Below are 11,862 nucleotides of genomic sequence, written 5' to 3'. Positions count from 1 at the left end.
CTCCCATGCTATCCCCGCTCCGAGTCTAAGCCTCACCAGCACCACCTGCATCAACATCCTCTACTCACGTGTACCGCGCACACGATCATTGCCAAACACAATCAGATAAGGTGAGCTTAACAAAATCAACATACAATCATATTGATATACACATAAGTAGTCATTTATATAATTCATGCAAACACCCAAATAAAGTCTCTCACTCTATTTCGTATCACCTGGCCACAACCAGATCATTCGTGTTTTACCTCTTTTAGTGATTACCCCAAGGTGACTTACTGCCATACTTATTAGCCACAACCGATAAAGCACGTGCGGGAACCATTGATACGGATCATACACTGTAACGCTAGGTGGAGTTCCCAAATACGAACATAGTTCGCATCGTCCCAAGACTACCAAACTCGTCAGCTATTTGCTGAGGAGGGCAATCCATCTAGACCCATCTGTACTGGCCGCAACCAGCACACTCACACTGGCAAAACTCGCCAACCCGAGCTCAACTCAAGGGTTCCTCGTGTTCATCCGCCATCCGGAGCTCAACTCGAGGGATGCCATTTCGAGCTCAACTCGAGGAATGCTACGTGCTTAACCCCTATCCCGAGCTCAACTCAAGGGATACGTTCTGAGCTCAACTCAAGGAACACCAACAATCCCACCTTTGAAGCACCACTAAAATCCTTGTAGATCACGCATCCAAAAATCCAACACCCAAGGCTGCAACAGTCAAATCGCCTAGCGGAGGACACGTACCGCTAGGTGCTATCAGCTTCTAGGTCGCCTGACGGGGGACACGTACCGCCAAGCGCCAAGCGCCTCTGAATCCCTAAATTTCTGCAGCCACTGCCTGGCAAAACAGACCACACCGCCAAGCGCACGCACCCTAGTAGACCTTTAATCTTATAGATATCGCCTGGCAAAAATTCCTTCACCGCTAGGTGCCTCGTGTCTTACAGAGCTCCCTGGAGTAGAGCTATCGCCTGACAGACTTAACACTACCGTCAGGCGCCATACCAGTACCTGCGTTGTACTGGTTTAAAAGGGGGGTCAGACCTGCTTCCATCATTCATTTCCTACTTCCCAAACTCTCGCTAAATCATTACCACTTAGGTACATCACTCCTCAAATGACTAATTCCCTATCCAAACTTCCACTTCCATTCAAGTGTGATATCCCAATATGCTTAAACAAAATAAATAGATTTATCTAATGTTAATATTTCTCACACTTACCAATTCACAATTCACTCATTACCATTACCAAGTTTGTCTCTAACTTCCCACTTATAGTTGCCTAAAACCTGGCAACAATTCCTCCCACCTCAACTCAATCCTCTGACTAATACATTTCTTATTCACCAATTAACACTACATCAAAAATGACTTTAGGCAACACTAAATTTGTCCACGACTATAAAAACGTTGCCTAATCGTAGTATAGGCAACAATTTTACACACATGGCTTAAAGTATTCCAATGGCAACGCTTTACAAAATGTGGATACTTTATGCCACATTTATTTCCATGTTGCCTTTAAAATGTGTAGGCTATACCATAAAACCGTTGTCTATAATAAATTTTAGGTTAAATTATTCCATTGGTCCCAAATTTCGTATGAAAATTTGAATTTGGTCCCTCATTTGGAAAAAGTGTTAAATAGGTCCCTAATTTTAGAAAGTTGTCTCAATGAAGCCCCTTCCGTTAAAAATGCAGAAACGGCGTTAAGAGCACAGTGACGTGGAAATGGTAGACGGAACTGAACAGTAAGGTGGCATATTGAATGTGGTACACGTGGAAATATGAAATGGTTTAATAATTACTGTTATTAATAAATAATTTATTAAATGATGTAAGAAAATATTTTTGGGATTAAGCTGTAATTAAGCTGTGTAATAAAACTGAAAGTGAAAGGGTTGTAATAAAAGAGAAAGGGCGAAATTGGGATTCAGGGTTCGTCTAGGGTTTTTTGAAATCGGAGGAGGAGGTGTTGGAAACTTGGCTTTCGAACAGAAGCATCGCGAGGGTTTGAGTTCATTTGAGTTTGTATTTATAGTGGTGGTGGTGGAAGAGTACTGGGGTGTTTTTGTGATGGTGTATTGGTGGGAGGTCTTGTTTGGATCTGAAGTTATCGAGTACATAGGTTGATGGAGAGAAAGTTGATGGATTTGAGTTTCATTTGTTGGGTATTGCTGATTCAGCCGCTGTGCCTGATTTCTGCTAACATGGAAGGTTTGTAATGCTTGCATGGAGTCAAATTATTCTTTGTTTGATGATTTATTTATGCCTTGTTAAATAAAAAGCGAAAGAGTGAGCTGTTTTCAAGCTTATTTGGACTTTTGGTTCTTGCTTCCTTGATTTTATTGAGTTTGGTAAAGAAGATTCCTTTCTTTTTTGTTTCCTTCTTGGATATGAAGGGGTTTGTGTATTCATGAAGGAGACTCATGTTGTTTTGGCACTGCTCACTTTGGGTGTTTAATCCATCTTCATTCCCTTAGCTAAGTGACCGTATGGAATCTTTATCCATCTTCCACCACAAAACGACGCACTTAGGTTTTGATTTCCGCCACCATTGTAGGATGAACATTGTCCACACGACATTTCCCTCACACGCAGACACAGCAAGATGAACACAGGGGTTTATGGATGATTAATTGCAGTTATATATAGCAATTCTGAACTGTTTTTCAATAAATTTAAATATAAATGACACGTTTCAGTCTACCATTTCCACGTCACTGTGCTCTTAACGCCGTTTCTGCATTTTTAACGGAAGGGGCTTCATTGAGACAACTTTCCAAAATTAGGGACCTATTTAACACTTTTTTCAAATGAGGGACCAAATTCAAATTTTCATACGAAATTTGGGACCAATAGAACAATTTAACCTAAATTTTAAAAAATAAATTTAATAATTTCGGAAGCGCCTAGTATCAATGTGTTATTGAAATCAGTGTCTAAAAAAATGAAAAGGCTATAATTCTTCCCTCCACTTTGCTAATTCTTAGTCTCCACTCACTCACTGTCCAAATTAAACCCTATTCAAATTAAACCTTATTTTCGTAAGGGCTTCCTCTTCTGGACTCCATCACCACTGATTGCGAAACACCGTCCATCGTCAATCGCACACCGTCTCATGGCCATCGGCTTACCACCGTGCTCGTCGCACCGTCATCACTTCCGGTGGTCGTCGTGCTGTCATCACTTCCCGTTGTCGTCGCGTGATTCACCCCCGTTGTCGCGCTGTATCAGTTCACCTTCGTCGTCGCCTCGTGGTCAGTTCTCGTCGTCGTCGCGCCATCATCGGTTCACTTTCGTCGTCGCGCCATCATCGGTTCACTTTCGTCATCGCGCAGTTCTCTGGTATGCTCCACTTTCAAATATATTTTTCATTTCAGTTTCAAAGAGTTGCTATTTGTTTGAAAATTGTCAATGAGCTTTGTGATGGGGCTCCGTAGGATCCTTTGACGAGGATCTTTGGATATCTAATGCTGGAAACAGTAGATAGTATTAATATTTGTAAATCATTTTGATAAGCTAAGAACAAAGAGTTGCTATTCACCCTTGGTTTGAGCCTAAACTCGGAACTGAAACAGTAGGTTCAAATTTATTACCTTTCTCCACAAGTCCAATTTGTTCTCTAATCCATCTAACTTGAAAATTCTTCAAATTCACGCAAGGGGTTGCCTGACCAAGGGCCCTAGTTTAACAGATTCTCAAGGGATGTAAATTAAGTAAATAAAATACTATTGATGATCATCAAACAAAAACAGAGCTCCAAAGACTTAAAGAAAAATATTGTGTCACTTACATTGCATCAGTATTGATTTAAATGATAATGTTTAAAACAATTCCACCATCATAGCCTTTCTCAATTATGAGTTTAGAACCATACCACATGGCAAGTGCATAGGTGGAAAATATAATCAACAAAAGTATTCCCATTCCAAACCCTAAAGCCAGCCCTTGTTCAACAGTTGTAATATAAGATATTCTTAACTTGTCATTATACTTTTCTATTGCTTTTTCCTCACTGGTGAAAGAGGCAACCTGGTTAAAAATTAGGATGTCATGGAATATGCCTAAATACCAAAAATAATGCATAAACTATCTATAAGTAAGTTTCCCACCCGCTATCCCAATCTGAGTAACTTTTTGCAGAAAAATATTTTCTATGGTCATTGTTATCCAATAGTATAGGTAATCACCATTCAAAACTGGATATATTTGGACACTTGATGAAAATATACATTCCACTTTTATACTTGAATCCTTGGGGTTTGGTCATGTATAGTGCTAGGACGTTTCTTGTGTATTATTCGTTTTGTCTCTGGTAGGGTCTTCACATGGTTGTTCTTGGAAAGTAGTTTTGAGTTAAGAGAGAACAATTTTAAAAATCTTCAACTTCTTATCTTCAGATAAGTAATCCATTGAGTCTCTTGTATACTATTAGACCAATGAAACCATAGGCCTTTCAGTGGAACCTGTGACAGTTAAGAAGCTAGAGAGCTTCTTCTCAACAAAAAAAAATTCTATAGCTTGTATCCCATCTGTATAGTATGGCCTATAAAGAGCCAACTAAAAAATGTCAAGTCATTTTCAAAAAGGAAACATATTATTGTGACTTTTCCTGTTCAGTTGTAGATTTAATGGATTACATATTTTGTACAAAATGGAATTTAGGAATATCTGCCCTTCTGTTCGCTCACGTAACAGGAAAAAAGTGGTGTATCATATCAGATCTATTCATTATTACCAATGCCTGAGGTGTCAACCATACTGTTTGATTAAGAGGGATTTGATACTTGACCATGTTCAATGCATCAGATATCTTCCTTCAGGATATCATTGTGCCTTTTACCCTCTTTACAGAGTTTGTGTCACCTATATGTTGTTCCCTTGTCCTTTTCTTTGCCATTGTTTCCATGAATCTGAAGATAAGAAGTTGAAGGTTTTTAGTACTCATATGAGGGGACCAATATTAAAAATTCGGTTTCTTTCATTTTTCTTTGGTACATCTTCAGAATTTGTCTCCGTCATTTTCTATATGTAATGTCACTCATACACTAATTTGTACCTTCTTCTTCCATAATTGAACAAAAAAATTAATTTAAATAAAAAAATAGTAGCCATGTATGTTGGTTCAGAAGCAAAAGTAAAACTCACACCACATTGTATACCATGAATTTGAAAGACAAGAAATTGTTATACGGGGAGAGTACAGTGTGTAAATGAATGAAATGGGAATTGAAATTCGGGGGAAAAAAAGGTGAAATTAAAAAAGGCCCATTATGGTATTACAAATGTAGATTCCAAGCTTGTCAATGGTGGCTTCTCGTATCCAAAGATCCTCGTCAAATGTATATATTGAATTATTTTATAATAACTTTCATTAATTAATTTTTTTATATATACATTAATGAATATATAAAATAATTCAATCTTTGTATATATTGAATTATTTTATAATAACTTTCATATTAGGCTACATTTCAAACTTCCATTGAAAATTCAAATGAGTCATTGGAAGAAACATTTGAATCTTTGCTTGGGAAAGCCTGGTCGAGTGCGTTGCTATGGAAGGACTATGACACCTACCATGTTCAAGAGAAATGAAAACATTGCTTCTATAAAAAAAGAATGTGAAGCTAAAATGAGTAGCATGCAAGAAGAAATGAATGGTATGAAGGCAATGATGAAATTCATGCTCAAGCAACAAAATCCAGAATTAGATGATGATGATGATGATGATGATATAAATGAATTGATGACACATCTTTTGGGCAAAGAAAGTAATGCAGTTGGACCTCATTCATCTGCATCAACATATAATCCTAATTCAAATGATTATCAAGTACAGGTATAGTTAAACACAAATTGATCAAATGCTAGTGCTGCTGAATTCTGCCACTGATTGGTGTTTACAAATGTATATATTGAATTATTTTATAATAATGCTGCTGAATTCTGCCACTGATTGGTGTTCATATTAAGCTTGCATTGGTTCAATTGGTCAAACCCTAAATGCATAGTCAATTCAATCAAACTAGCCATTCTGGTCCAGTTTTATAGACTATGCATTGGATCTTACGTCATTCATTTAAGATGTTGAATGCTATGCAAGTGCTTTAAGATGATATGTAGGAGTAGTGGGGTTGTTCTTTAACCATGACAAAAATTCATATTTCAGCTTTGTGATTGTAATACAGTTTTTAGTCTAGAAATTTTATTGAATGAATTTAAACATGTGTTACATTTTTCAATATAGTTGTTTGATCCTAATTTTCTTCTGTTGAATTGATATATACAAAATGCAACCTAGGCTCTATTTACATATTGATCAAATGTTTTATTAGTTAAGACTTGGATTATTTTTGTTTTATTAGTTGGGATTTGGATAAGAGATAAATTGAACTTTTTTTTGTTTCAGGATGTTGGTGAAGATCAAGAGGATGAAGAATGATAAAAAATCCAAATGGTATATGAAGATGAAGAGGAATGAAAGTGCAAGAAAAATTGTACTTTTTCTTTTTTGGAGAACATAATACTTTTTAATTAGTTGTAAACATTTTTCCTTATGGAATTGTACACAATCTTACAATATAATTTTGCAATATATGAAAATTTTCAATTCCATATTATATGTTAGAAGTGTCTTATTTAATCTATTTTATTTTATTTATACTATTTTAATAGAATAAATATATTTTAATTAATACTGTTGAAATAAAATTATTAATATTTTATTTAAAATAGTATTGTCTAAATGTATAGATAAAATTAAAATTATATTTTAAATTATTTTATATCATTCAATTTTTATAAGCCTTGTTAAAACAAATCTATTTAGTTCCACACTTTCATAAATGTGGTCTATAGAAATAAGCAACACGAAAAAACCGTTGCATTATATTGGCCAAAAAACTATTACCTATTGGAACATTTTAGGCAACGTTTTTTAAATGTTGCATAATAAGCAACAGTTTTCAAATTTCCTGGCATAAACGGAAAAAAACTGTTGCCTATAGTATAGGCCACGACCACCTATGCAACGATTGTAAATCCGTTGCCAATTCGTTGTCTAATCTTTAGGCCACGGTTTTTTTACTTTAGGCCATGGTTTTTGGTCCATTGCCTAAAGTCATTTTTTCTGTAGTGTAACATTCCTAATTCCATTCACTTGTCAATCTGGACCTCAAAATCCCCCACATCCTCACTGTCTTCGCAACCACACAGAAACAATACTGCTGTGAAGGCGCCTGGCGGCAAACCCTGTGCCGCCAGGCGATACATGGATTTCTGGGCAATTTCCCAGTCTTGTAGGCCTTGCGAATGATCCTCATACCATTTTTGGATGCTCTTTTATCTCTATCTCAATCAATTCCCTCAAAGAACCTGATGTTAGTGCCACTAATTATAACTTAGTCTAATTCCAACAAAATCGTTTTAGTATAATTAACTTTATCATGCTTAATTTTTCCAGACCTCCAATATCCAAACCCTAAGAGTTCAATTATACTATTCCATCAGATTATACCATTCATCACACTAGAAATAAATGGAATACACATTAGATCATCCCTTAACAACTACCCCTTGGGTTTTCCTCGATCAAACTCAATCCAAAACACCCAAAATCACACAAAATCGAGCCCAACAGACCCGTGTCGCCTGACAGAAATTCATCACCGCCAGGCAGTTCATCAGAGAAACCCAAAAAACAGGGTTGCAGTTTTACGTCGCCTGGCGGTACAAGGACTCACCGTCAGGCGATTCCTCCAGGGAACCCAAGAACACCAAACTGGCATGTGCCGCTTGGTGGCTATGAGCAACCCGCCAGGCGGTTTCTGAAAAAATCCCAGAAACGCAGATTTTAATGCAATTAATCAAAAGGTTAAGCATATACATTCTATGATCATACAATTACGCATAAAAAAGACACAGATAGAAAGTGGTAAAACTCCCCTAACCTGGAATTCCTTCGCTTAAATATAATGCTTGAGTTCTTTCCTTGAGTTCCAACAATTCCTCTAAGCTCTTCCAATGTCCATTCATATAGGTTTTCCATCAACTCTTCACATTCAACCCAAACTAAAGTTTAGCAAAAATAAGGTTTAATTTGGATTCTCCAAGGTTTGAACCCACAACCATGCAATGCCAACTCAATGCCAAACCATTCAACCAATTCATACTTCATGCTAACTAATATAATCCAAATATCATATTATTCCACAACATGATTAACATATATTTAAAGCAATAACAAATAATAACACAAAATTGGCATACATAGGACTTGAACCCAAGTCCTCTTACACAGTAAAGTACTCTCAACCACTTGCGCTAGTAACTTTCCACGTCATACCAATCAGAATATAATGTCATAAATGCTCTTCCCACCCGCATTTATTAATTAATTGAATTCTATGAGTTTTACAGAGTGAGCTTGTCGTGTTTCGATTACGAAACCTTGTAGGAATGGATTGGCGCTCTATCAATCATATTATCGATTGTGGATTGCGCAGAGTGGTGAAACCGGAAGCATTAAGAACAAAAAAATATCTTGGTAAGAGTGATGAGGGTGCACACTCATGACTATATCAAAGATAGTTTCCTTTCTCAATTCTAAAGTTTTGGAAAAAGAGAGGAATATTGTAGGTTGAGTTTGTCTACTAAACCTTTTCCTGTTATGTTTGTACTTTTGTGGTCTGTGTTTGTTGTCTGTAGTGGCAAATGGATGCAGATTTAAGGTTAAACTTGACTTGCTTGCCTTTACAAAGGTTGGGTAGGGCTTTAAAGTCGGTCTCCTTCTCAAAGATGTGAATATGCAGAAAGTTGTGTATCAGTGGACGAGAGAAGTTAAGTTGTGGATTTTTAGGCGAAAAGCGCTAGAGGAGTTTAGAAACAATGCGTTAGACTAAGGGATCTTAGTGGTGGAAGGGCCCTAAACATGTTTTGAGAGGATTACTAGAATTTCATCTTCGAGTGAGGAAGTTCGCTTTTGCATTAGTATCTAAAGTAGTGTTGGTGCCAATAGTCCTAATTGGAGGGTTTTTGTTGGAAGTAAGAGAAGTAGGAGAAAAAGATATTGAATAATGACAAGGACTCAGTGTAAACACCAGGATGGTTGCAAGTTTTAGTGGGTCGCTAAGGAGAAGTTAGAGAATTAAACTATTTAAGTGAAGTATTGACAAAGTTTGGAATGGTATCATAAGTGGCGTTGGATCGTAACAAAGCCAAAATGCAGTTGTGTGGGTACTAGGATTAAGAGTCGGTGATTATTGGACTGAGTTGCTACAACAAACAATAGAGGAGATTAGCTTAATCCAGGACTGAATGCATGCAACACAAAACAGACAGAAGTTGTATGTAGATAAGAGAAGCGGGTCGTTGGGGTTTGAGGCGGTGGAGTGTGTGATTCTTATAGTACCTCAACTACAGGCATTGGAAGAGCGACCAATCTAGAAAGTTGACTCGGAAGTTCATCGGGTGGTATCAGATTAACTGGAGCACCAGTTTGGTCACATAGGAGATTGTCATGCACCACACTAGGCAAACATGCACCAAGTGTTTCACATGTCACGAATAAGGAAGTACATTGCAAGTCCCACTCATGTAATAGGGGGATGATTTCAGATCATGATAAGGTTCAAATAAGGGAAAATCTGACTTAGGACGTGAGGCCAGAGAGAATATTGTATTCCCAAGTCATGAAAGTGAGGGGGCAGGAGATCTGGAGAGTGAAGGTTCTTTGGGATGAAGATACGCATGAGAAGACATGGAGAATAAAAGACCACGTGAGGTAATCATAACCACAGTTGTTCCTGGTAAGTGCAATTTTTTAGGACGAAAATTTTCTAAGTTGGGGGAAATGTAAGATCTGAGAAAATTAAATAAATAAATATTTATTTATTTAATAAATGTGAGGGCGAGAGAATCCCTAAGTTCACTAATATGGATAAAGAAGACAAGGAGCAATGATAGCTCAAGTGGCTAAGAGTATTTGACTATTATTAGAGGACTTAGGTTCAAGCCTTGTGTATGTCATTAGCATATTAAATTAATTGTTTTATTATTTTAATAATATGCTTGATCATGGTGTGTGATAATATAATCCTAGAGGTGTAGGATTTATCATAAAACATGAATTGGTTGAATGGTTGTACGATTGTTTGGTAATTGAGTTATTTGAATTTTTTTTTTTGGTTCTGCAATGTTAGGGAAAACCTAGAAACCCTACTAGCCGTCACAGAAACCAAAGAGGCATCAAATAATTTGTTAAACTACAATGAACTCACATGTTAATGGTGTTAGTTGTTATTTTCGTTTTGGGTAATTAAAGGAGAATTAATAAGGCTAATAATGGATGAAAGGGAGGAGAGTGGTGCTCTTGGGAAGGCATTTTCGTGTGGCTACCAAAATGGAGTTTTAGAACCCTAAAAACAGAACTTAGGAGAGTGTTAGAAGGCTGAAAGGAGTGCCCAAGGGTGGAGATCAAATGGGGGATCAATTATGGTGTAAGGAAGGATTCTAAGAGTACTTTTGGAACTAGAATTCCAGATCAGGGAAGCTGCCATTTCCTGTTTTAATGATATTAGATGCAATTGTGTTATATATTGATGCATGAAAGCTTTCTCCTGAATTGTTTGGTTTTATTGATGATTTTATTATCATTATTATTGTTTCATTTTATCTTTATTATTATTTTATTTTATAAATATTTTATTTTATTAATATTGTTGTTTTATTATTATTGTTTCATTTTATTTTATTTTATTATTATTTTCATTTTCATTATTATTTTTACTTTTAAAATTTCGTTTTATTATTATTATTATCAAAATTATTATTTATATTATTATTATTTATTATTATTATTTTTTGTATTACTATTTTTTTAATTATTATTACTATTATTCTCATTTTATTTTATTTTATAATTATCTATATTATTATTATTATTAGATTTATTTGATTTTACTATTATTTTTTTATTATTGTTATTATTATCATTGTTTTTTTATTGATGATTTTATTATCATTATTATTACTTTATTTTATCATTATTATTATTTTATTATTATTGTTTTATTTTATTAATATTATTGTTTTATTATTATTATTGTTTCATTTTATTATAGTATTATTTTTATTTTTAAAATTTCGTTTTATTAATATTATTATTATTATTATTTTATTATTTTATTATTACTTTTATTATTATTACTATTTTTATTTTTATTTTATTTTATTATTATTATAATTATTTTCATTTTATTTGATTTTATAATTATCTTTATCTTTATTATTATTATTATTTTATTTATTTTATTTTACTATTATTTTATTATTATTTTTATTATTATCATTGTTTTATTTTATTTATGATTTTATTATCATTATTATTTCTTTATTTTATTTTTATTATTATTTTGATTATTATTATTTTATCTTATTATTATTATTTTTTTATTTTTATTGTTTCATTTTATTTTATTATTATTTTCATTATTTTTTTATTTGTATTGTTTTGTTTAATTATTATTATCATTATTGTTATTGTTTTTTTATTATTATTACTATTTTATTGCCCGTGCGATATTTTGGGGCAATAGTTATGTGTTCTTCCTGGTTTGTATATTGTTTGATTGTGCAGGATTGTGTGTTGGGTATAACACTTTGTTTTGATAGTTTTATGTGGATTTATTGTGATTCTCCAGGATGTATAAAAGCAAGAATATGGTTGTGTTTGATGTATGACCATGTGATATTGTGTAGTTGAGTTTAACTTAATGATATGAAAGTCTATTTACTTGTCATGGATGCATGTTTTTCGTGCACTGAGTCTCTTGTGTAAATAGGTTCA

The 11,862-nt window shown here is 34.5% G+C and overlaps 1 protein-coding gene across 1 annotated transcript; it reads left to right on the top strand.

Moving 5' to 3' along the window:
* The first annotated feature begins 2,978 nt into the window (after window positions 1-2,978).
* Window positions 2,979-6,647, top strand: LOC114181639 (uncharacterized). The gene is made up of 3 exons (XM_028068147.2): window positions 2,979-3,359; window positions 5,481-5,856; window positions 6,427-6,647. Exons 1-3 carry the CDS (start codon window positions 3,133-3,135, stop codon window positions 6,457-6,459), a joined length of 636 nt encoding a protein of 211 aa, XP_027923948.2. The 5' UTR covers window positions 2,979-3,132; the 3' UTR covers window positions 6,460-6,647.
* The last annotated feature ends 5,215 nt before the right edge of the window (window positions 6,648-11,862 follow it).

This window comes from Vigna unguiculata, chromosome 4 (assembly GCF_037176805.1).
Source record: "Vigna unguiculata cultivar grain cowpea cultivar isolate G323 ecotype 2 chromosome 4, ASM3717680v1, whole genome shotgun sequence".
In the NCBI taxonomy this organism is placed as follows: Eukaryota; Viridiplantae; Streptophyta; class Magnoliopsida; order Fabales; family Fabaceae; genus Vigna; species Vigna unguiculata.
Note: the sequence above shows the minus strand (reverse complement) of the source record. Positions and strands in the feature narration are given on the sequence as shown.

Excerpts from the sequence above, each read along its gene's own strand:
- LOC114181639 (XM_028068147.2), top strand. The coding sequence starts at position 3,133 with ATGGCCATCGGCTTACCACCGTGCTCGTCGCACCGTCATCACTTCCGG. Across the intron at positions 3,360-5,480 it reads CGTCATCGCGCAGTTCTCTG|GCTACATTTCAAACTTCCAT; the intron begins GTATGCTCCACT and ends CTTTCATATTAG. Across the intron at positions 5,857-6,426 it reads CAAATGATTATCAAGTACAG|GATGTTGGTGAAGATCAAGA; the intron begins GTATAGTTAAAC and ends TTTTTGTTTCAG.